This window comes from Myxine glutinosa, chromosome 4 (genome assembly GCF_964187855.1).
Source record: "Myxine glutinosa chromosome 4, kmMyxGlut1.1, whole genome shotgun sequence".
Taxonomy (NCBI): Eukaryota; Metazoa; Chordata; class Myxini; order Myxiniformes; family Myxinidae; genus Myxine; species Myxine glutinosa.
This window is the reverse complement of record NC_136264.1, coordinates 74,040,644-74,066,430: the sequence shown is the minus strand read 5'-3', so window position 1 is coordinate 74,066,430 and position 25,787 is coordinate 74,040,644. Positions and strand designations below refer to the sequence as shown.

Below are 25,787 nucleotides of genomic sequence, written 5' to 3'. Positions count from 1 at the left end.
GATGGGGGGTGGGGGAGGGGGCATGGAGCAGGGTTAATTTGGCTCATCCAAATCTTATCTACTCATCCCAACTCTCTCTTCCTCGTATGTGGTGATTTCAATTGTCACCATGCCAGTTGGCTGGGTGTGGGTACCTCTCTCACCAGCCATGGCTCCTCAGCAAAGGACTTCTGCGACTCACTGGGACTGACACAATCTGTCAATTTTCCGACCCGGATCTCCGTCAACGGAGCATCTTCTCTTCTGGACTTGGTTATGACTAACTTCCCTGAAAATGTCTGCTGCTCTTCTTCTGCTCCAATCGGCTCATCTGATCATGTGCTTGTTAAAGTGGACATCTCTCTGACCATTCTCAGGGAGCCTCCTCAGCGTCGACGAGTCTGGCATTTCACTCAGGCCAACTGGCTCGGTATTCAAGCAGCCATCAATCATCTGGACTGGTCTCCCATTTCCACCACCTCTGACATCAACTCATCCTGGGAATTCTTCCAAAGTAAATTGCTCTCTCTCATGCACAGATTTATCCCATCTCGTCTTCAGTTGTCATACCCCTCCTCCCGTCCATGGTACACGGAATCTTGTGGTGAGGCTGTTGCCCAGAAACAACTTGCCTTCGTCTCCTGAAAAGCAAATCCAACGGAAGGAAATCTCATTTCCTTTCACAAAGCCCGAAACAAGTGTGTGTCCACCCTCAGGAGAGCCAGGAAACAATATCTCTCCGTTCTCAAGACCGAACTCTCTTATCTGTCTCCCTCTTCCAAATCCTGGTGGCATCTGGTCAAATCTGTTTCTGGTGTTTGTTCCCCCTCCATCCCCTCCGTTACCTCAAACGGCTACACAGCTGACTCCGCACGTGAAAAAGCTGAATGCCTCAACTCTGTGTTTGCCTCTAAATCTTGTGTCCCAAACCCATCCCTCTCTGTCCCCACCGTACCCAGTCGTACCCAGCTGCTCCTGGATTCTGTGTCCTTTCCTCCTGACAAGGTGGAAAAGTTTCTGTCAACCCTCGACTGATTCTGCAATTGGACCTGACGGCAAGCCCACGGGTCCTAAAATCCTGTTCTTCCGCTCTTTCACTCCCTCTCTCTGTTCTCTGCATCCTCTCTTTTGCTCAAGTTCAACTGCCATCTGCTTGGAAATCAGCCAACATCACCGCTTTACACAAAAAGGTGCAAAAACAGATCCTAGTAACTACAGACCAATCAGCCTTCTCCCAATTATCAGCAAAGTCATGGAATCCATCATTGCTTCGGATATGAAATCTTTCCTCTTCTCCAATGGCTTGATCTCTGATCATCAATTTGGTTTCAGACCAGGTCACTCTACTCTGGACATGCTGCTTCTGCTGTCTCAACAATGGATGGAGGTCCTCAATGCCAAACAGGAAATTAGAGCTGTCTCCCTCGATATATCACGTGCCTTCGATACGGTCTGGCACCCCGCTCTGCTCACCAAACTGTCCTCCTTTGGTATCCATGGAAATCTCCACGCATGGCTGGCGGACTTCCTCTCTAGTCATAGTCAACGTGTGGCCCTGAATGGGTTTCTCTCATCTCCTCTTCCTGTTCAGGCTGGAGGCAGTGTTCTGGGCCCTGTGCTTTTTCTGGTCTTCATCAATGATCTCTCCGACTCTCTTGAAAATCCTCTCTATCTCTTTGCTGATGACTCCACTCTCTGCTGCTCCATTCCTCATCCCTCAGATCGGCAGTCTGCAGCCTCCTCACTCTGCAGACCTGGACAAAATCACTGACTGGGCAAACAAGTGGAACATGTCTTTCAATCCTGACAAATCTCACTCTCTTACGATGTCTCTCCGAAAAGACCGACTGGACAACCCTCCCATCCACTTTCTGAATAATCCTCTCCAAGAAGTTCTGTCACTCGAACTTTTGGGTCTCACTATCTGCCATGATCTTTCCTGGGAAAACCACATTTCAAATCTGGCCTCCAAAGCCAGTCGCCGACTGGGCATCCTCCGTCGTGCGAAGTCCTTCCTTGGCACATCTGAGCTCCTCACCACATACAAGGCTTTCATCCGCAGCTCAATGGAATACTGCTCTCCCCTCTGGGCTGGTGCTCCTGCCTCACACCTAGCTCGTCTTCACGCTGTTGAAACCAAAGCGATCAGAATCATTGGAATCTCCCGTGATGAAGCTACCTCCGAGGGCCTTTGACGTACTCACCGCAGGCAGGTTGGTGGTCTTTCTGTCTTCTACCGACTCCTCTCCGGCCTTGCTCCTCCAGCTCTCTCTGGGCTCTGTCCCCCAAATATTCCTAAAGGTCGCACAAGATCTGTCTGCAACCCTCTTATGGTTAAACTGCCAAAATCAAGACTCTCTGCTCACCTTCACTCTTTCATTCCTCTTTTCTCCCGCCCCTGGAACAAACTCCTCCACTCCCTTCAATCCCACCCCTCCCTCCAGGTCTTTAAAACAGCTGTTCACCACCATCTCTTATCTTCCCCCATCCAAAACCTTGATCTGTTCTACCCCCGCTAATTTCACCCCAAATCGTCTTTTTTGAAATAACAACTTCTTTCTTGGAAGTCCTTGGTGTCCTTGTGTTTATACTTCTCCCACCCCCCCCCCCACCCCCCTTCCCACGCCGCCTCTTCCCAAGCCCTCTCCCTCCCACACATTCCCGATGTCCCTCACAAATGTTGTGTTTATGTGCTTCCCCTTCTCTCCCCATCTTGTCTACCGATCCCCTTTTTATACACATTGTTTGTTTGTCTGTTTGATTTGTTTGTGTGATAAATGTTAGCTCTTTCACGAGCCTCGATTATGTATACAAAAAAAAAAAAAAATCCTCCCCCCCCCCCCCCCCTCCACCCCCTCTTAAGATCTTGAACATCGTTTTTCAGTTTTCTTTTATCTTGTATTCTAATTACCCTCGCTTGAGGAGAGGGTATTGAATTTGAGTCCGTTTGTCTGTCTGTTTTTTGCCGGAAAAAATTCCGGCAAGTATGTTGGTTGGTTGGTTTGTCTGTTTGCCTGTCTGTCTCTGTTTGTCTGTCTGTTTGTGCGCAGTATTACGTCTACATCGTTGCACATAGAATCGCCATACTTTACACACATATTTGTCTTGCCTTGGAATAGACTGTGCCCAATTTTTAACTCTCTCGGCCCAAGGCCTCCATTATGACGTCATAATTCGATAATTCGACAAGTATAAAACTTCATCCAATCAAGATGCAATTTCTTGAGCACCATGTCGGCATAAACTTGTGGGGGAAAAAAAATAATTAATGATGACGTCATCGGTCACGTGGTTCGGCCGCCATTTTGGAAAAAACGAAAATCTTTGCACCTCCATATCTCCGAAAGTGCTGAATAGAAAACATTGAGACATGGCTCATTGTAAAGAACTCTCCATGGGGAATAAAATGTTAATGATGATGTCATAGCTCTTTCGCTCTTTCACGAGCCTCGATCTTGTATACAAAAAAATATATAAAAAAATAGGTGCCTTCATTATGACGTCATAAATCGACAAGTACAAAACTTAATCCGATCAAGATGCAATTTCTTGAGCACCATGTCGGCATAAACTGGTGGAGAAAAAACAAATGACGTCATTCGTCACGTGGTTCGGCCGCCATATTGGAAAAACCGAAAAACTTTGCACCTCTATATCTCCGAAAGTTCTGAACAGAAAAAAATTGAGACATGGCTCATTGTAAAGAACTCTCCATGGGGAATAAAATATGTTAATGATGATGTCATAGGTGCCTCCATTCATCATAATCATTCGTCATAATTTGACGAGTACAAAACTTCATCCGATCGAGATGAAATTTCTTGAGCATAATCTAGGAATAAATTAGTTTCGAAAACAAAAATAATGACGTCATCAGTCACGTGGTTCGGCCGCCATATTTTTTATCCCGGCAAGTCCTCGGTCTCTGACCGATTTCTAGTTACTTGCCGGAAAAGATTCCAGCAAGTATGTTGGTTGGTTGGTTTGTCTGTCTGTCTGTTTGTCTATTTGTCTGTACGCAGTACTACGTCTACATCGTTGCACATAGAATCGCCATACTTTACACACATATTTGTCTTGCCCTGGAATAGACTGTGCCCAATTTTTAACTCTCTCGGCCCAAGGCCTCCATTATGACGTCATAATTCGACAAGTACAAAATTTCATCCAATCAAGATGCAATTTTTTGAGCGCCATGTCGGCATAAACTGGTGGAGAAAACAAATAATGATGACGTCATCGGTCACGTGGGTCGGCCGCCATCTTGGAAAAACCGAAAAAATTGCACCTCTATATCTCCGAAAGTGCTGAATAGAAAAAAGAGACATTGCTCATTGTAGAGAACTCTTCATGGGGAATAAAATATGTTAATGATGATGTCATAGGTGCCTCCATTATGATGTCATAATTCGACAAGTACAAAACTTCATCCGATCAAGATGAAATTTCTTGCGCATAATCTAGGAATAAATTAGTTTAGAAAACAAATAATGATGATGTCATCGGTCATGTGGTTCGGCCGCCATATTTGTCCAAAATGGCTGATTTTTAAAAAAGTACATTCCGGCGAGTCCTCGGTCTCTGACTGATTTTTCATCTGTCTTTTTGTCTGTCTGTTGTCTGTTTGTGCGTATTATTATTTAAAATAATAATAATTGCTACGTCTGCATCGTTGCACATAGCATCACCATACTTTACACATATATTTGCCTTGCCCTAGAGTAGACTGTGCCCTATTTTTAACTCTCTAGGCCCAAGGTCAAGTCAAGGTCACCCAGAACGTTAAATCGGGGTGGGGGGGGGGGGGGGGGGTGGTGGTCGAGTTTTCATTTAAAATATATTTCAAACCACTATAACTCTAAAAGTACAAGGGATATGCTCATTATCCGGCAAGTATGTTGGTTGGTTGGTTTGTCTGTTTGTCTGTCTCTGTTTGTCTGTCTGTGCGCAGTACTACGTCTACATCGTTGCACATAGAATCGCCATACTTTACCATACAGTTGTGAAGGCTAAAAGCCAAATTTACTGTCACTGACATATATGAAGTCACATACGACATTTCATTTGGCCCCATGACCTTTGACCTTGAGTGACCTTGAAAGGTCAAACTCAAGGTCAAAAATTGTTTTTTTTTACTAATAACTCTGTCAAACATTATCCAATTCCCTTCTAACCAACACCAAAATGTTCATTATTCAATTCCCAAAAAATAACATGTGGCATAAAATGGTCAAAAATGCTTAGTTTTAATTATTTTTTGGGGTCAAAGGTCAGGGGGCCAAGTTTTCATTGAAAATATATTTCAAACGACTATAACTCTGAAAGGACAAGAGATATGCATACACTTACTCTGTTGCCTTCCATTGCTTAGCGTATATACATTGTATAGATTTCCCGCCATTTTGATCCAAAATCCGGATCAACATGTCCATTAAACCAAAATTTGATCCAAATCTATACAATGTATATTTTGATCCAAAATGGCGGATTTTAAAAAACGTATATTCCGGCAAGTCCTCGGTCTCTGACCGATTTTTCATTTGTTTGTCTGTTTGTTTGTCCGCGCAGAATAAATATGATTTTCTCTGCAACTGTTGGTCCGATTGACAGGAAATTTTCACCATAGGTGCAACTCCACCTGTATAATTTTTTAATGATAATTATGATGTCATAGGTCACGTGGTTTGGCACCATCTATGAAAAACCAAAAAACTTTGCACCTCTATATCTCCGAAAGCGCTGAATAGAAAAAATTGAGACATGGCTCATTGTGAAGAACTCTCCATGTGGAATAACATATGTTAATGATGATGTCATAGGTGCCTCCATTATGGCGTCATAATTCGACAAGTGCAAAACTTCATCCGATCAAAATGAAATTTCTTGAACGTCATGTAGGTATAAATTGATGGAGAAAAAAAAAATGATGACGTCATCGGTCACGTGGTTCGGCCACCATATTTGTTTTACCACAAAAGCCTTAAAACCACTACAAACACATCCTGGTGAGGGTCTGCAATCTCTGATTGCTCTTTCTTGTTAATCCTTGTAATTCATATAAAGTGTACTGATGCCTACGAATGTATTCTCCATGAGCTTTAGATCAATGTAAAAATAATAATAATTGCTTTTTCTTGTTTGCCAACTTGTATTGCATGCAAACCGAAGTGAATGGGTGTGCACATTGTAACTGGACTCTCCAGGTATGACTCGGAGCCACACTGAAGAGTTTAAAAGGATCCGGGCAGCAAGAATTGAACGCTTTGTCATTGAAATGAACAAGTTGATTATTCGACTGGGAAAGGTAACATGTCGCTGCTTCTGTTCCCTCTCTGTCCCTCTTGTATTTTAAATTTCCCTTGTCAGCTTTTGTTGATGTACTTTTTACTATTATTGGTGAAATACTAGGCTTCTGGCCACTATGGAAAGGCCTTGCAAAACTATTTACTAAATGGCTGTTGTGCTTGTTAGTCTGTAATGAGAGCCAAGTGGGAAACAGTGAGTGGTAGTGGCTGCACAGTAATAGTGCCTTTCTGCTGCTAAAAGTTGTGTTTATGCCTTGGGTTATGGAGATTTTCTACTACTGTTCCAATTGTACACACGGCTCCTTCCTATTCCATCTCCAGACGCTGCATGACGTCATCGCTGGGACCGAAGGGAGCCCGGTGATGACGCGCGCTGAAAGGGGGTACTCAGTTTTCACTCCGGTTTCTCGTTTTCTTTCTTGTTTGTCCGGGCAATATCTCAGCCATCCTTTGAGCTAGGAAGCTTAAATTTGGGCACATTAGTGAGTTTCACCAATGAAGCATTGGTCTTCACCAATCATTGACCTTGTATAAGTCCTCACTGTCATGGCCGAATATCGGCTCAAAAAAAGCTGATATTCGTACATGACAGTGACCATGGTTTTTGCTTTGGCAAAAGTGGTATTTTTTGTTTTTTGATTAATTAATTGATTAGTTACTTAATTATTATCGATTTATTAAATACTTATTTATTTCCTTTCTCATCTGGGCAATATCTCAGGCACCTTTTGAGGTAGGAAGCTGATATTTGGACAAGACAATGATCAAGTGATTTGGCTGTAAAGGGTATTTTTGATTTATTGATTAATCAATTAATCGATTAATTATTTATTGATTGGTTAATTAATTAATTAATTAATTTCCCCCATTGATAACTTGTTTAATTTTCTAAAGGTTACAGCTTCGGATGAAACGCTGGTGGTTGAGGTATGCTATCAGCCAATTTATTAAGACATTATTTTACGATTATTGCTTATTGATTTTAATAACGCAATTAATCAATCAATTATTGTACACTTCTCCCTCCCAATACTGTCTCTATGTGCTGCACGGCGGTATTGCCGGGCGTTGAAGGTGGTGAACTTTGAATGTACCTGTACTTGTTTTTCTTTTTTTGTTTCCATACCTTGGGAAAAATTATTTTCTCCAGTCAGGGCAAAGATCCTAGTGTTTTGATGGGTGAACCAATACAACAACAACAACAACAACATGCATTTTAAAGGCCAATTTTCCCTACTAGAGCGGGGGTTAGCCTTGCGGTCCCCATGACAATCTTCTCCATTTTGCCCTATTTTCTGCATCTCTCCTTGTTAACCCCCTTGCCCGCATTTCTTCTTCCACCATCTTTAGCCAAGTCTTTCTCGGTCTTCCCCGTCCTCTACTTCCTTCTACATTCATTTCCATCACTCTTCTCAACCAGTCACTTTCATCCTTCCTCAACACATGACCAAACCATCTCAACCTGTTCCTCTTCACAGCATCAATCACAGGCTCTATTCCCATCATCTTTCGCAATTCATCATTTGTCTTCCTCTCTCTCAACGATACTCCGCACATCCGTCGAACCATTCGCATTTCCACCCTTTCCAACCTTCGTTGCTGCTCTACGTTCATTACCCATGTCTCGCTCCCATAAATCATAACACTTCTCACACATGCAGCATACACCTTTCCCTTCAGCTTCAACGACACTCCCCTCATCATCAGCACGCCACTCAGTTCCCGAAACTTCTTCCATGCACATCTCACTCTAGCAACCGTTGCTGAGTCTGATCCACCTTCTCCATTCAGCATGTCTCCGAGGTAGCAAAATGTTTTCACACCTTCCAGCTTCACGCCGTCTCCAATATCCAACTCAACATTTCCTCCATCTGCAGCTCCCTCTGTGCACACCTTACATTTGAATGTAGCTGCCACACTGGTTAATGACCCTCTCGGACCACTACATTTTTGATGAACCCACTCAGCGCACATTGTACATTGAATGGAGTTTACTCCGACACCCTTTCTACACACAGCACAGGGCCACTTCCCAGTTCTTTCCACCTCACCACATGCTTTACCACTTGCCATCACCTTCGTCTTTCCGATATTCACCTTCAGACCTTTTGTCTCCATACATTCCTTCCACTTGTTCATCTTTTCCTTCAGTCCATCCATACTTTCTGCAATCAACACCAGATCATCTGCCTACAACAACTCCCACGGTAAACCCTCCTTTACGTTCTGAGCCAGGACCTCCATCACAGCTACAAATAGTCGTGGACTTAGTACCGACCCCTGATGCACTCCCACCTTCACCTCAAACTCACCACTGTTCCCGTCCTTCGTCCTTACAGCTGTGCACGCTCTTTTGTACATTTCCATCACTACTCTGATCAACCATTCCTCCACTCCTAACTTACTCAATGCCCATGTCAATACTTTGCGTGGAACCCTATCGAATGCTTTCTCCAGATCAACAAACCCAAGAAACAACTTCTTCCTCTTCTCCATGTACTTCTCCTGCAACTGCCTCACAATGAAAAGCGCGTCTGTCGTTCCTCTTCCTGGCATAAATCCAAACTGCATTTCGTCGATCTTTACTTTCTTCCTTATCCTCCTCTCCAACACCCTTTCCAATACCTTCATTCCATGCTCCAATAACTTTATCGCTCGGTATGAGCCACACTCCAGAGGGTCACCTTTCTCCTTGTATAGAGGGACGAGGGTACTCAGTTCCCAATCCACTGGAATGCGGCCTTCTTTCACCACCAGATTACAGATCTCTGTCATTCTCTTCACACCCCAACTTCCTGCTGCCTTCAACTTATCTCCCACAACCCCCGTCAGGCCTCCGCTTTTCTACTCTTCATTGCTTTTCTCGCTTCCTCAACTTCCTTCTCAGTTATCTTCTCTGCCGGTCCTAAAACTGGGTTACTCTCTATGTTGCCATCCCATTCATTCTCTGTATTCAACAGCATTTCCATATATCTTTTCCATCTTCCTTTAATTCCATCTGGGTCGACAACAATTTGTCCCACTTCATCCTTCAAGCAACTCACCCCCCATCACATCACACCTCTCTTTCGCTATCTGCTTTACAATCCTGAATACCACTCTCTGACCCTCTTCCGAATCCAAGCGTTCTCCGAACATTTTCCTACATGCCTCCTGCGCCTTTGCTACCTCTTTCTTTGCAGCCTTCTTGGCTGCCTTATAACTTTCATGCTCTGCTGTTTCTGCTCCCGTACCCTTCGCCTTCTGACACTCCTTGAACTTCTTCCTCTTCTCGTCAATCCTCTTTCCAACTTCATCATCCCACCACCATGTTTCCGAGTGCCTCGGTGGTCCTTTTGTCCATCCACATACCTCACCAACGGCTCCCAACAGACTAGCTTTCATTGACATCCAACCACTTTCAAGCTCAACCACATCATCATCGACCCTACTCAGCCTCTCTTTTAATGCCTCCCTTACTGTCACCTCTTTCAACCTCCACACCTTCGTTCTCGGTTGGTACTTCACCCGCCGAGCTCTCCTCGCACCTTTCACCCTTATGTCGCAGACAACCAAGTGGTGCTGTGAAACAACCTCCTCCCCCGGGATCACCTTTGTGTCCCGGAAGTGCCCCCTATCTCGCCTCCGCACCATCCGGTAGTCAATGGTTGTCGTCGACCCACCTGACGTGTATGTAACAAGCTTATTATCCTCTTCCTGGAACTGAGTATTACAAATCAACAAATCAGCTCCATCAGCAAACTCCAAAATCCTTTCACCTTCTCCATTTCTCACACCATATCCGTAACCCCCATGAACTCAGTCAAAACCATCCATACTCCTTCCCACATGTCCATTTTGGTCTCCTCCTACCACAACAACTTCCTCATCTTTCACGTTTGCCATCAGCTTCTCTATCGCACACCAGAACTTGTCCTCTTCATCGCTTCAACCAACCTGCGGAGCATATCCCGAGATGACGTTCACCAAGAGCTTTCCAATCATCATTTTCACCATCATCAACCTATCACTCACTCTAGTCACACTCACCACACTGTCTACAAACTCCTCAGAAAACAGGACACCAACACCATTCATGCCCTCCAGGCACCCTTGCCACATAAACTTGTATTTCTGTCCCTGCTTACCCTTCACCATTCTCACACCACTTCCTTCAATCTCGTCTCTTGCATGCAACAAATATGTCCACTCTTCTTCTGACCAATACTTCCACCACTTCTCCTGATCTCCCTGTCATTGTCCCTACATTCCATGTCCCAAACCTCAGAAACCGATCTCCACTTCGGGCTGTACCCTGCCCATATGTCGTTGTAATTGTCATGGTTATCTTTTTGAGGCAATGTTTTTATGGCCGGATGCCCTTCCTGACGCCAACCCTCTTCGTCGTCTCTTGCGACACGCAGGGATACGGTGTACCTATTCTAATCCAGGGTATACACTGGGAAACGTTTAAAACATGGAAATTCGGGGGGGGGGGGGGAGGGCGGCGTTAGCATCACGGCTACGGTTTAAACATATTTAAATAATATTTAAACAAAACCATGAAAAACAATCTGGGAAAAGTCTCAAAGTGAGAACGTGGATTTGAGAAAGCAGGAGCAGAGGTGGAAGAAAAACGAGATATATGGGGCGGGGCACAAGTCGAGACGAAGAGGAGAGCGAACAAGCACGTGTCCGGGAGGAGAGAAAGAATTAATATAGAATTTTTTTGTTTGTTTGTTTATTTGTTTGTTCTGTTTTCAAAACGCTGGACAAAGGGTAAGATGTTCGTGAGAGGTAGGGGGGAGAAAAGAAAATCAAAGAAACAAGCAAATACTATGAAGGAAAGAACCCATATTCACAAAACACTGACGGGGGGGAGGGAGCCCGGAGAGACCAGGCCGCGCACGAGGCGCGAACAAAAAAAAACGACTAATTACACACAAATTTGCAACAACGACAAAACCAAAACCAAATAGAAACACACAATAACACATACACAACAAAATACCCAGCGGAAATTTGACAAAGACACGAACGGGAAAACACTCAAACTTTGATGCCGTGGAGAGATCGAAGCAAGCCTCGTCGCTCGAGGGACCGGAAGTCGGAAGTGAATCAATAGGGTTCAACAAACTCTAAGGAAAGAAAATTAAAGGTCCACAGACACAGTTTATTTTTTTGATGTGATTTGTATATAGATTTTTAAGTAATAAATAACGAACTGAACGTGATTTTTAATTCTAATAATTTTTTGAGGTGTTACAGTTGAAAAAGCAGATCTGTCGGGTACCGTCCCTAAAAATTGTGATGGTCATGACATAATCAAATTGCGTGACATAATCAAAGGCAAGGTTGTCTCAGCACGCAACGGATAATGGCTGCACAACTCACCTCAGACTCGTCAGAAAGTGAATATGTTGAATTTTTTCTGATCAAAAACCCTCCTGTTACGTGTTCCTCCCCGACCTCCTGGTCTCGGTATCCCTCCGAACCCCGGGAGGAGCCACGGCAGAAAAATATGTTATTCCGTGTCGAAATCAATATGAAAACCACACCAAGAGTTATCCACAAACAAAGAATATATTAAAAAGCACACAGGAATAACCATACAACAATGATAGCAATCAACCATACAATTAATATCTTAAGATGGTACCATCTTATTAAGTAACATAAACTCACTGCGCTCCCAGTGAATGGAACCCAACACTCCTCAATGTCTCTATAACTCAAAGGTGATCCCCTCCAGCGAGTGTCAGAGCGAGATCGAATCGAGACCCACACCCCGTTGATGCTGACGAGGCGTAAGCGTAGGCAAAGCGTAGCAAGTCACATGGTCCAAAACCAAGGGCAAACTCGATGTGCACGTTCACAGTTCAATCAGCGAACCGCAGCGTAATCTTCAAACGCCGCGTTTGCGCACACACATCCCCGGCAGATGGCCGGAGGGTGAGAAAGGTTGACGCGTACCAAAACCTTTTTCGGTGAACGCAGCGCGCGGGGCAAAATGGCGGACAGCTCTTACTCGAGCCGCAGCCTCTCGGCGAGGATTCTCCGGAACCTCTTTGCCTATACCTGACTACGCAGGCTTCTCAATACTCCAGCGATAACAGCTATCGCACGAAATTCCTTTCAAGGACTCAAAGTTCACTTGCGATGTACGCTCGACCACGCTCAGTACGGAGCTTCAACACATGCGTCTTTCCACTTCCATCTCACGCCCTCTTCTTCTTCTCTCCCCGTCTTCCGGTGCTCGATCCCGTTTCCTGTCTCGTTTTTTTCATGAGCGCTTTTAACCTTTTAACCACAATAACCCTTTCCCTTGAACAACAATAACCATAATACTTAGAACCAACAATAATAATAATAACAACAATAATAAGTGCTGAATCCGTAACACCTCCGATGGTCAAAATAATTATAAATCTACCCACAGCAAAACTATCCTCGAGATGACGTGGCGGGTCATGTGGGTAATCAAATTGCCGATTTTTGGGGGGTGTAGGGCTAATCGAGCGTAAAAGGACACTGAAAAACATCAATATCTTCCTTCCATGATATTTATTCAAAAAAGAACAATGATTAAGTGTTAATTGAAGCCATATCTGTTAATTAAACCAAACATTATTTTCTGGGTCTGTGGCCCTTTAAGCTGTGAAGTCATTATGGGCAACTGTTGGCATGGCAATTGCTAGTGACGTGACCTGGCAGCGGTGTGAGAAACATCATTGCCAGAAAGTTGTGACATATGTTGAATATGTCCATGGCCATTGTGCCAACTTTCCCTGAGCAACCCTAACACTACTCATCTTTTCCGGACAGATGAAAGTTCACTGCTAACTATCAGTAAAGCCCTGACAACTCCCGTTGCTGTCATTGTCCAATCAGATTGTGGTTGAGACCTTGTATAACTTGCATATTTATTTATAAGCTTCAGCGAAGAAGGTTTATAATCAGAATAAACCTTTTGTCCTCTTAATTATTCAGCATCAACAATTATATGTTATTATTGGTGCCATATGTTTTCAAGACAAGTTTCCTGAATGTGTGTGATCTTTTTCCTGGGACTGGTTGGTGTGTGGCCTGGTGTTTTTTGTCATATCATTAAAGCTTATTTGATATACTAGGGCATGCCCGTACTATATATATATCTAAAATTATATCCCCCCCCTCTATTTACATGAAATGTTTTGGTCCATTCGCAACGCCAAAGCGAACGGCGAACGCTTTACATGAAATGGTTTGGTCCATGAAATGTTTTGGTCCATTCGCAACGCCAAAGCGAACGGCGAACGGCTTGTGAGTACAGTGACAATCCCCCCCCCCCCTCTATTTACATGAAATGGTTTTAATTAGTTTTAAAACATAGTTTAACGCCAACATAGCGGCAACATAGTTTGCCAACGTGAAATAAATGAATACGCTCTCAAATGTGCCGTCCGAGGCAGAGTGTGTTCGCCACGTTCGGCACACGCGATAGCTCGCTGCTCTCTGATTGGTTGAATCGTTTTTTGGACATAGCTCGGTAAGTAATTGTCCGATTAATATGAAACCTTGAAAAGGCACATCCTCGGGTCCCCAGCAATATACCTGGCAAGTTTAAAGTATATCGGACCCGTGGTTGTCGAGAAACAGCGGTCACAGACAAACAAACAAACAAACAAACAAACACACATACAGAGATTACTGGAATTATAGATAGATGTGGCCTTGTATGCCCTCATTTTCACATCTGTCTGTATCATGGGGTAAAATATATGAACGTTTGGGCCTCTTTCTTTTGCAATCTGCAAGTTAACTCCCAGGTGATGTCTAAGCTAAAATATCTTGGTGTACATGTCAAACCTCTTATTGACATCTAACTTCATCTTCATCAATGATCTCTCTGACTCTCTTGAAAATCCTCTGTATCTCTTTGCTGATGACTCTACTCTCTGTCGCTCCATTCTTCATCCCTCAGATCGGCAGTCTGCTGCCTCCTCACTCTCTGCAGACCTGGACAAAATCACAGACTGGGCAAACAAGTGGAACATGTCTTTGAATCCTGACAAATCTCACACTCTTACGATGTCTCTCCGAAAAGACCGACTGGACAACCCTCCCATCCACTTTCTGAATAATCCTCTCCAAGAAGTTCTGTCACTCAAGCTTTTGGGTCTCACTATCTGCCATGATCTTTCCTGGGAAAACCACATTTCAAATCTGGCCTCCAAAGCCAGTCGCCGACTGGGCATCATCCGTTGTGCGAAGTCCTTCCTTGGCACACCTGAGCTCCTCACCACATACAAGGCTTTCATCCGCAGCTCAATGGAATACTGCTCTCCCCTCTGGGCTGGTGCTCCTGCCTCACACCTAGCTCGTCTTCACGCTGTTGAAACCAAAGCATTCAGAATCATTGGAATCTCCCGCGATGAAGCTAAGTCCAAGGGCCTCTCACTCACTCACCGCAGGCAGGTTGGTGGTCTTTCCGTCTTCTACCGACTCCTCTCTGGCCTTGCCCCCCCAGCTCTCTCTGGGCTCTGTCCCGCAAATATTCCTACAGGTCGCACAAGATCTGCCTGCAACCCTCTTATGGTCAAACTGCCAAAATCAAGACTCTCTGCTCACCTTCACTCCTTCATTCCTCTTTTCTCCCGCCTCTGGAACAAACTCCCTCACTCTCTTCAATCCCACTCCACCCTCCAGGTCTTTAAAACAGCTGTTCACCACCATCTCTTATCTTCCCCCATCCAAAACCTTGATCTTTTCTACCCCCGCTAATTTCACCCCAATTCCACTTTTTTGAAATACCAACTTCTGTCCTGGAAGTCCTTGGTGTCCTTGTGTTTTATACTTCTCCCTCCCCCCCCCCCCCCCTTCCCACGCCTCCGCCCCCCAAGCCCTCTCCCTTCCACACATCTCCCTGCTCTCAAATGTTGTGTTTGTGTGCTTCCCCTTCTCTCCCCATCTTGTTTTTCCGCTCCCTCTTTTTATATATTTTGTTTGTCTGGTTGATTTGTTTGTGAAGTAAATGTTAGCTCTTTCACGAGCCTCGATTCAGTATACAAAAAAAAACAAAAAAAACAACTTGTCCTTCCATCTGTAATTCCTAACCTCTATACACGACCATTCATTTAAGCTACGTTTTCCAATTAAAAAGTAACATTAATAAAATATCTGAATCATATCTGAATCATTCCCAATTGTAGCACAAGGTTCTCAATTGCAAAATTTTCTGTTGTTTTTTCAAATGGACACAAAATCAATAATAAATGGACCTGATTTTGAAATGGCCTGATATTTGCCAATGGAGAAAGCATGTGACTTTCTGGAAAATGATTTCCTGTGGTGAAACAAAGGATATTTTGAATATCCGGCTATTTCCCTTCCCGGGTCCATTTATTCTTAGTTTACGTTTTATTTTCTCCAACCAGCCATACAAATGGTAACCGTGAGCCAAACTCAGCTTTCAAGTTCCTTCTCAAAGTTCGAATTGCTGTTTGAAATCGCATGGCTGGATTCAGCAGATATGGTGAATTGATGATGGGGAAAAACCCCGAAATGAACAAGAACGGCACTAGGTAGAGCGCATACCTCCGCCAGGCTGAACAGTTCACGTTTTGTATCCCAATGATAGGCCACATCTGGATCTGGACCTCAATCAAAATCAAATCGGCTTGTTATTGCCACCTACCAACTCTTCCACCTAGTTTTGTTATAATCCATCCACAACTTTTTGAGATATGCAATATATCATGTTTTGGGCATATTTCTCAACGGTTAAAAATCATTTTATAATTATAAAATTCTTGTATCCTGATTCGGATCTTCACCAAAATCAAATAAATTAGTCCTTGTCACACACACACACACACAACTCGTCCACCAAGTGTCATCCAAATCCATCCATAATTTCTTTGAGATATCGTGCTTTTTATAGTTATTGGACCTACAGTGCATTCAGAAAGTATTCAGACCCCTTCACTTTTTTCACATTTTGTTATGTTGCATCCTTATGCTGAAATCGTTTAAATTCATTTTTTCCTTCATCAATCCACACTCAATACCCCATAATGACAAAGAGAAAACAGGATTTTAGAAAGTTTTTCAACTTTATTAAAAAGAAAAAACTGGAATATCACATTTACATAAGTATTCAGACCCTTTGCTATGACACTTGAAATTTAGCTCAGGTGCCTCCCATTTCTCTTGATCATCTTTGAGATGTTTCTACACCTTGATTGGAGTCCACCTGTGGTAAATTCAATTGATTGGACATGATTTGGAAAGGCAGACACCAGTCTATATAAGGTATCACAGCTGACAATGCATATCAGAGCAAAAACCAAGCCATGAGGTCGAAGGAACTGCCTGCTGAGCTCAGAGACAGGATTGTGTCGAGGCACAGATCTGGGGAAGCCTACAAAATAAAAATTCTGCTGCATTGAAGGTTCCCAAGAGCACAGTGGCCTCCATAATTCTTAAATGGAAGAAGTTTGGAAGAACCAGGACTCTTCCTAGAGCTGGCCGCCCGGCCAAACTGAGCAATCGGGGGAGAAGGGCCTTGGGAAGAGAGGTGACCAAGAACCCGATGGTCACTCTGGCTGAGCTCCAGAGATCCTGTGTGGAGATGGGAGAAACTTCCAGAAGGACAAAACCATCACTGCAACACTCCACCGATCTGGGATTTATGGCAGAGTGGCCAGGCGGAAGCCTCTCCTCAGTGAAAGACACATGAAAGCCCACAGAATCTTGTTTCTCACAGTCTGAGAGTCCTTTACGTGCTTTTTTGCAAACTCCAAGCGGGCTCGCTTCCATAATCTTCGGGGTCCTCTTCCCGCTCAGCCATTCTGTTCACGTCCACCATTATGTACTGACAAAGCGGTTCCCGCCCGCGCGTATTTTACCGAAAAGAAAAAAAAAGCAATTTAGTTTTTTTTGAAAAACGCGATGTTGCGCTTTGTACACCAATAAACTACAAAATTTGGACACCCCAGTACTATGTTTACCTCCCCCTCGACGAGAGAAAGCCAATCGTTAACAATTTTGAATACCGAAAGCTGAGTGCAATTTGCCCTCAGCGGGTGTCGAACTTGCAACCTTCAGACACCGAGTGTCCGAGGTTCAAATACCACTCCTGACACCAAATGTCGCGTTCGTGGTGATTAAAATCTTCGAAGGAAATGGATTGCCGAACCAGCTTCAACTCCGAGGTGTTCAGTCAAAATACAGCAGAGAATACGCTTCAGTGGGAGAAACCGAAGAGCGCTTACCTTCACGGATCCCACCGGCAGTCCTTAAACCTGAAAGAATTAATTCAACCGACACAGGTTTAAAATGGTCAAGAAAATGCCGGCTTTATTAACCAAAATGCCGGTAACAAAGAAAATGCACGATAAATGAAACTATATTCCTACTTGGAGTGCTTCCACACAGACCCAAATCCAGACAAAGGATAAAATAACTTGAAAATAAATAGGTGTGATTTAGTGGGCACTTACGGTGTGTACGGTGTGTACCCTGGTTAGAATAGGTACACCGTATCCCTGCGTGTCGTAAGAGGCGACTAAGAGGGTTGGCGTCAGGAAGGACATCCGGCCATAAAAACATTGCCTCAAAAAGAGAACCATGACAATTACAACTACATATGGGCAGGATACAGCCTGAAGTGGAGATCGGCTTCTGAGGTTTGGGACATGGAATGTAGGGACTATGACAGGGAGATCAGGAGAAGTGGTGGAAGTATTGATCAGAAGAAGAGTGGACATATGTTGTGTGCAAGAGATGAGATGGAAGGGAAGTGGTGTGAGAATGGTGAAGGGTAGGCAGGGACAGAAATACAAGTTTGTGTGGCAAGGGTGCCCGGAGGGCGTGAATGGTGTTGGTGTCCTGTTTTCTGAGGAGTTTGTAGACAGTGTGGTGAGTGTGACTAGAGTGAGTGATCGGTTGATGATGGTGAAAATGATGATTGGAAAGCTCTTGGTGAACGTCATCTCGGGATATGCTCCGCAGGTTGGTCGGAGCGATGAAGAGAAGGACAAGTTCTGGTGTGCGATAGAGAAGCTGATGGAAAACGTGAAAGATGAGGAAGTTGTTGTGGTAGGAGGATACCTAAATGGACATGTGGGAAGGAGTATGGACGGTTTTGAGAGAGTTCATGGGGGTTACGGATATAGTGTGAGAAATGGAGAAGGTGAAAGGATTTTGGAGTTTGCTGATGGAGCTGATTTGTTGATTTGTAATACTCAGTTCCAGAAAGGGGATAATAAGCTTGTTACATACACATCAGGTGGGTCGACGACAACTGTTGACTACCTGATGGTGCGTAGGCGAGATAGGGGGCACCTCCGGGACACAAAGGTGATCCCGGGGGAGGAGGCTGTTTCACAGCACCACTTGGTTGTCTGCGACATAAGGGTGAAAGGTGCGAGGAGAGCTCGGCGGGTGAAGTACCAACCGAGAATGAAGGTGTGGAGGTTGAAAGAGGTGACAGTAAGGGAGGCATTAAAAGAGAGGCTGAGTCGGGTAGAGGATTATGTGGTTGAGCTTGAACGTGGTTGGATGTCAATGAAAGATGGTCTGTTGGGAGCCGTTGGTGAGGTATGTGGATGGACAAAAGGACCACCGAGGCACTCGGAAACATGGTGGTGGGATGATGAAGTTGGAAAGAGGATTGACGAGAAGAGGAAGAAGTTAAAGGAGTGGCAGAAGGCGAAGGGTACGGGAGCAGAAAAAGCAGAGCATGAAAGTTATAAGGCTGCAAAGAAAGAGGTAGCAAAGGCGCAGGAGACATGTAGGAAGATGTTCGCAGAACGCTTGGATTCGGAAGAGGGTCAGAGAGCGGTAATCAGGATTGCAAAGCAGATAGCGAAAGAGAGGTGTGATGTGATGGGGGTGAGTTGCTTGAAGGATGAAGTGGGACAAATTGTTGTGGACCCAGATGGAATTAAAGGAAGATGGAAAAGATATATGGAAATGCTGTTGAATACAGAGAATGAATGGGATGGCAACATAGAGAGTAACCCAGTTTTAGGACCGGCAGAGAAGATAACTGAGAAGGAAGTTGAGGAAGCGATAAAAGCAATGAAGAGTAGAAAAGCGGGAGGGCCGACGGGAGTTGTGGGAGATATGTTGAAGGCAGCAGGAAGTTGGGGTGTGAACAGAATGGCAGAGATCTGTAATCTGGTGGTGAAAGAAGGTCGCATTCCAGTGGATTGGGAACTGAGTACCCGCGTCCCTCTATACAAGGGGAAAGGTGACCCTCTGGAGTGTGGCTCGTACCGAGTGTTACGTGGTCCCCTCGGTGACTACCTGGTCTCGGTGACCCCCGGACCGTGAGAGGAACTTCGCCAGAAAGTTGTATCACAGATGCGCTTTCGCCACGCAATCCATATGAATTCCACCCAAGAGAAAACTGAGTTTCAATGATATATTTCAAGTGTAATGATACCATACAATTTCAATGCTACAATCAAGGATATTTTCCCCGAGCAATCCACCATCAACAATTCACAATCCACAATCAATCCCCTAGATGATTAAGATGGCCATCTTATATATGTGTGTCCCCTTTTGTACTCACGACCCCCTTTTGGTCTCTGTCCCTCACAATGTCTCTGGGCCCCTCCTGACCAAGATGATGGTCGGCTTCGCCGCACTCGGGCGGTTGAACGAACCCCGGGTGGACGTGTTTCCACCGGGCAGGTATCGTACCGGGGACCACGGCTGCAGCCCCCTCGTGGCCACGCGAAGCGGGTACTGTATAGCAAGCAAAAGCCACACGCCGCTTGCACCGCGTTTTAGGCCCCAACGTGCGACCCGTACGCGTCTTTGTAGACGGTGCCGGGAAACGGTGCCAGAAGCTGGGTCGGTGCACGGCCCCACGGCAACTTGACGCGTCCACCGGGTAGGTACACGTCCCGGTAACTTCTCTCGCCAGACGGGCTTGGGAACGCCGCTTTTCCACGCGGCTCAAGATCGATCCCACCTTTTGTCGGAGCGGGGCGAGGAAGAAGAATACTCGTCGCTTCTCCCGACCTCGTGTCTCTCTTCTTCCGTTTCCGGTCTCTTTTTCCAGAAGGGCTCCTGACCCTCCAACCACAACAACCCTTAATCGACTACACATTGATAAGCAACCCTGAATCGTAATTCACATACATTCCCATAAATATGTAACACAAGCGATAAAGGTATTGGAGCATGGAATGAAGGTATTGGAAAAGGTGTTGGAGAGGAGGATAAGGAAGAAGGTGAAGATCGACGAAATACAGTTTGGATTTATGCCAGGAAGAGGAACGACAGACGTGCTCTTTATTGTGAGGCAGTTGCAGGAGAAGTACATGGAGAAGAGGAAGAAGTTGTTTCTTGGGTTTGTTGATCTGGAGAAAGCATTCGATAAGGTTCCACGCGAAGTATTGACATGGGCATTGAGGAAGCTAGAAGTGGAGGAATGGTTGATCAGAGTTGTGATGGCAATGTACAAAAGAGCGCGCACAGCTGTAAGGACGAAGGACGGGAACAGTGGTGAGTTTGAGGTGAAGGTGGGAGTGCATCAGGGGTCGGTACTAAGTCCACTACTATTTGTAGCTGTGATGGAGGTGCTGGCTCAGACCGTAAAGGAGGGTTTACCGTGGGAGTTGTTGTATGCAGATGATCTGGTGTTGATTGCGGAAAGTATGGATGGACTGAAGGAAAAGATGAACAAGTGGAAGGAATGTATGGAGACAAAAGGTCTGAAGGTGAATATCGGAAAGACCAAAGGTGGGCGGTCCACTTCGAAAGTCCGCTTATCCGCTTATCCGCTGCAGCGGACTAACGTTTTCGAAGCGGATAAGCGAATCGGAACAACCCCCGGAAACCGAAGCGGATAAGCGTAAGCGGACTACCGAAAAATTAGAGCGCATCGCGATTCGCCAAATCAGCTGTTAGCCTGAGCCGTTACTCTAGAATTGTGAATATTTATTTAAGTGAATAATAAGTGAAAACTGAATATTTTATTGGACGCTAGAGCGGCAATAACGTCAAGATGGAGAGATTTCTGACTCTCCAGCCCAGCGGCAGTGCCAGGGACAGGCACACGAGTGACGCAAACCAGCAGTCCCAGCACAGCGACATCCACAACCCGGCGGTCAACATGATGGGGGACGTGGAGGACAGTCAGGAGATCTGCGCCCTGACCCCTCAGCTCGCGCGCAGCGAGAGCAGGATGTCGCTGGACTCAATCGAGTCGGCTGAGATCAACGTGACGGCAGGTTAGTTCTTATATTATTATTATATTTTATCGCAACGAGTTGAAAATTAATAAGTGCTTCTTTCTTCTTATATTATATTATTATTAAATGATTAAAAAATCCTTGCCGGTCTAATGATTCAGTTGAAATGAATTAAAATCAGTTGAATGACATTTAATTTTTCAATTTACAAATCTGAAATTATTTGACATTTGTTTTATAACTTTTCTTTTACTTCAGGTTCAGCCACCTCTTCGTGGACATGGACCTTTTGATGGCCACGGCGCTGCACCCCCAGCACAAGCTCGCCACGGTCAGGGCCATCTGCAGGAGGCAGAACAACGACGCCATCTGCGACCTGGTGAGGGACAAGCTCATTAGGGACCTGCTCGCCCTCGTCCTGCCTGACGAGCACCTGGACCCTGCCCCCCAGCAGGGACCCCAGCCCGGCTCGAGCAGTACGGACTACCTGTTCGCCATGGAGGAGGGGCAGCAGGAGGAGAACCTCGAGGAGAAGATCAGGGAAGAGGTCAACAACTGGTCGAGGAAACCGCTGAGGGGGAACCCGGGGCTCTCGCCCAATCTCTTCCCGCTCGAGTTCCGTGATGCTTGGGTAACTCTATTTCTCAGGCATAACACGCCGCTCCCGAGCTCTGCCTCGGTCGAGCGCGTGTTCAGCTACGGGTCGGACATCCTCAGGCCTAAGAGGTCGGCCCTGGCTGCACCGAACTTCGAGGCCCTCGTCTTCATGAAGGGCAACCTCCAAATCCTCAAGAAGGCCCACGAGGTGGAGGAGGAAGACGAGGACTAGTCAACAGACTGCTAGTCTGTTGACTAGTAGACTCTCTTGTCAAAGAAAGGACGGGCAAATTGATTTTTCTTTAATGTAACTTGCATATATTAAAATTATATTTAAATTAACTGTAGAGTAGAGTAGAGTCGAGTGGAAAACTTTATTTCAATAAATTTTGAATAAATTTTATTTAAATAAAAATGTATATTTTTGATCTTAAAAGCTTTGTTTGTCTTTGTAGTAGTTAGAAATGGCTATTTAGGCTTAAAAAGCATTAAATTCCCTTTAGAAACATCAAAAATCGCTTTAAAAACGTCGAAGCGCTTTAAAAAAATCGAATCGAAGCGGATAACCGGTAAGCGGACTTAGATTTTCGGCCGCTGAAGCGGATAAGCGAATCGGACTACACGGGCTGGCGGAGCGGATAAGCGGTAAGCGGACTTAAAATTTTCTGAATCGCGCCCACCTTTAGGAAAGACGAAGGTGATGGCATGTGGTGAGGTGGAAAGAACTGGGAAGTGGCCATGTGCTGTGTGCAGGAAGGGTGTCGGAGTGAACTCCATTCAATGTACAATGTGCGCTGAGTGGGTTCATCAAAAATGTAGTGGTCTGAGAGGGTCATTAACCAGTGTGGCAGCTACATTCAAATGTAAGGTGTGCACAGAGAGAGCTGCAGATGGAGGAAATGTTGAGTTGGATCTTGGAGATGGCGTGAAGCTGGAAGGTGTGAGAACATTTTGCTACCTCGGAGACATGCTGAATGGAGAAGGTGGATCAGACTCGGCAACGGTTGCTGGAGTGAGATGTGCATGGAAGAAGTTTCGGGAACTGAGTGGCGTGCTGATGAGGAGGGGAGTGTCGTTGAAGCTGAAGGGAAAGGTGTATGCTGCATGTGTGAGAAGTGATATGATTTATGGGAGCGAGACATGGGTCATGAATGTAGAGCAGCTACGAAGGCTGGAAAGGGTGGAAATGCGAATGGTTCGGTGGATGTGCGGAATGTCGTTGAGAGAGAGGAAGACAAATGATGAATTGCGAAAGATGATGGGAATAGAGCCTGTGATTGATGCTGTGAAGAGGAACAGGTTGAGATGGTTTGGTCATGTGTTGAGGAAGGATGAAAGTGACTGGTTGAGAAGATTGATGGAAATGAATGTAGAAGGAAGTAGAGGACAGGGAAGACCGAGAAAGACTTGGCTAAAGATGGTGGAAGAAGAAATGCGGGCAAGGGGGTTAACAAGGAGAGATGCAGAAAATAGGGCAAAATGGAGAAGATTGTCATGGGGACCGCAAGGCTAACCCCCGCTCTTGCAGGGAAAATGGCCTTAAAATGCATGTTGTTGTTGTGTTTGTTGTAGTGGGCACTTAGCTCAAATCAGCTGGTGTATCTCGTCAGGAATCGTCAAAGATCGTCTGAGGCCTCTACATCTTTGCGCGCAAAACGTGCTCATTGGCACGAAGTAGGCCTCCCGCACGGTCCGCTCACTCCTGGCTCCGTGCGCGAAGCGAGCAAAATGTGACCGTTTGCTGTGGGATACAAAACCAGAAGAACCAAGAGAACGTCTATGCTGAGAGCGATAAAATGTCGATGCCGAGAGAGACAAAATGCAACCGTTCGCTATGGGCTCCAGAATCGGATGAAACGAGAAGGAAAAATGTCTGCCGTTCCAACTGTTTTGTATGCGTGGCTCTGACGTCATCCCACGACGTCTCCAACTCCGCTCCTATCAGCCAGTTTCATCTTACCAGTCTTTGTGTCAATCAAATCCCGGTCCAATCACTGCTCTTCGGGACGTGGCTCATCGCCCTGCCTGTGCCTGTGCGCTCACCAAGTCGGTGTTATCAGTGATGGTTCTTGATGCCTGGTTTCCGGTTGGTTTTTAATTAGTGTGGTAATGGCCGATTTCTTACTCGGCGTCTGTAGTGCGGTGTCATAAGGAACACAGGAAAAGATTACAGAGGCAATTACATACAGGGGATTAATTTCCCATAATCCCTCGCTAATTAACAAACCCCACCCCTCTCATGGGGACGAAGATACACTTGCACGACATCCGGTCTACACAAATTTCTGACTTATTACATGGGGTTTCTTCTTCTTCACGACAGTCAGAGCACACTAACTATGCACTCTACCTGGCTCTAAGGTAATCACTGCCTACCCCCTGCAAATGTAACAATATGTTTTGCTGTATTTCAAACGACTTTATTTTTGTTGACATGTTATTGCACTGGTATCCATTTCACTTTTTCATCTTCATAAATGACTGATTGTCACTCGTTTCTTATGACATTGTATTCATTTCTTTCAGCTTACTGCTTTTGATAGAACCACCTTGGAGCCATCCAAAGTGAAGGGTAAGCATCTTGTACTTTATGTTGTTTTATTACCTCCACCAGCGAAGGTGGACCACAGTTATGTTTTCACCCCTGTTTGTCTGTGAACAGGATATCTCAAGTTGTGGATGGATTCAGACAAAATATGGTGGAGAGGTTGGGTGTGTGACAAGGACGAAATGATTAGATTTTGGTGAAGATCCAGATACTATAATTGTTGAGTGATTCTTCACCGTTGAGAGACAGGGCCAAAAACGAGAAAAAGCACGATATCTCAAAAATTAATGGTCGGATTCGGACAAAACTTGATGGACAGGTTAGGTGTTTGACAAGGACGAATCGATTCGATTTTAGTGAAGATCAGAATTTGGATACAAGAGTTTTTTTTATTTTTTAAGTGATTCTTCACCATACAGAGATGGAGTCAAAAGGATGCATAGAATGATATTTCAAAAAGTTGTGGATGAGTTATGACAAAACTAGGTGGATGTGAACTGTGAACAGTGATATCACTGGTAGTGAGTCCTAACGTTCCTGCGTTATATAGTGAGTTCACTGGTAGTGGGTCCTAGTAGTGAGTCTTGATGCACCTGCCTGACACAATGATCCTTTCATCATTGATTTCACTGTATAACGCAGGAACGTTAGGACTCACTACCAGTGATTTCACTGTATAACGAAGGAATGTTAGGACTCACTACCACTGATATCACTGTATAACGCAGGAACGTTAGGACTCACTACCAGTGATTTCACTGTATAACGAAGGAATGTTAGGACTCACTATGTGACGAGATGAGTTGGGTAAGTGACAAGAACAAACAGAATCGATTTTGGTTCCGGTCTGGATTTACATCTGGTCGATCAGTGGGATACAAAATGTAAACTGTTTGTTGAGTCTTGCGGAGGTATGCGCTCTACCGAGTGACATTCTTGTTCATTCCTGGGTTTTTTTTTCACCATCAATTCACCATATCTGCTGAATCCAGCCATGTCATTTCAATATTTCTTTGAGTGTACAATTTGTTTATAGTATTAGATTTTTTTTTTTGAACAAGTTTTATGGCATATAATGCAACTTGTATGTGGCATTTGTGATGAGTTTGTCTTCCCCTTGGTAGACAACAAAAATATTACATTCTGAAATCTGCATCAGTTTAGTTTATTTGTCACTGGCATACT

General features: G+C 44.9%; 1 protein-coding gene across 5 annotated transcripts in view; it reads left to right on the top strand.

The window, feature by feature from the left end:
* The window catches only part of RBSN (rabenosyn, RAB effector), a 78,091-nt gene that overhangs the window by 10,908 nt on the left and 41,396 nt on the right, over positions 1–25,787 (top strand). For 4 of the 5 annotated variants that reach the window (XM_068112602.2, XM_068112601.2, XM_068112600.2 and 1 more), the window contains exons 5-6: positions 6,183–6,283; positions 24,581–24,626. In XM_068112602.2, the coding sequence (XP_067968703.1) occupies positions 6,183–6,283; positions 24,581–24,626 (147 nt within the window). The remainder of the gene's footprint in view (positions 1–6,182; positions 6,284–24,580; positions 24,627–25,787) is intronic. The other variant, XM_078775958.1, reaches the window with a different exon arrangement.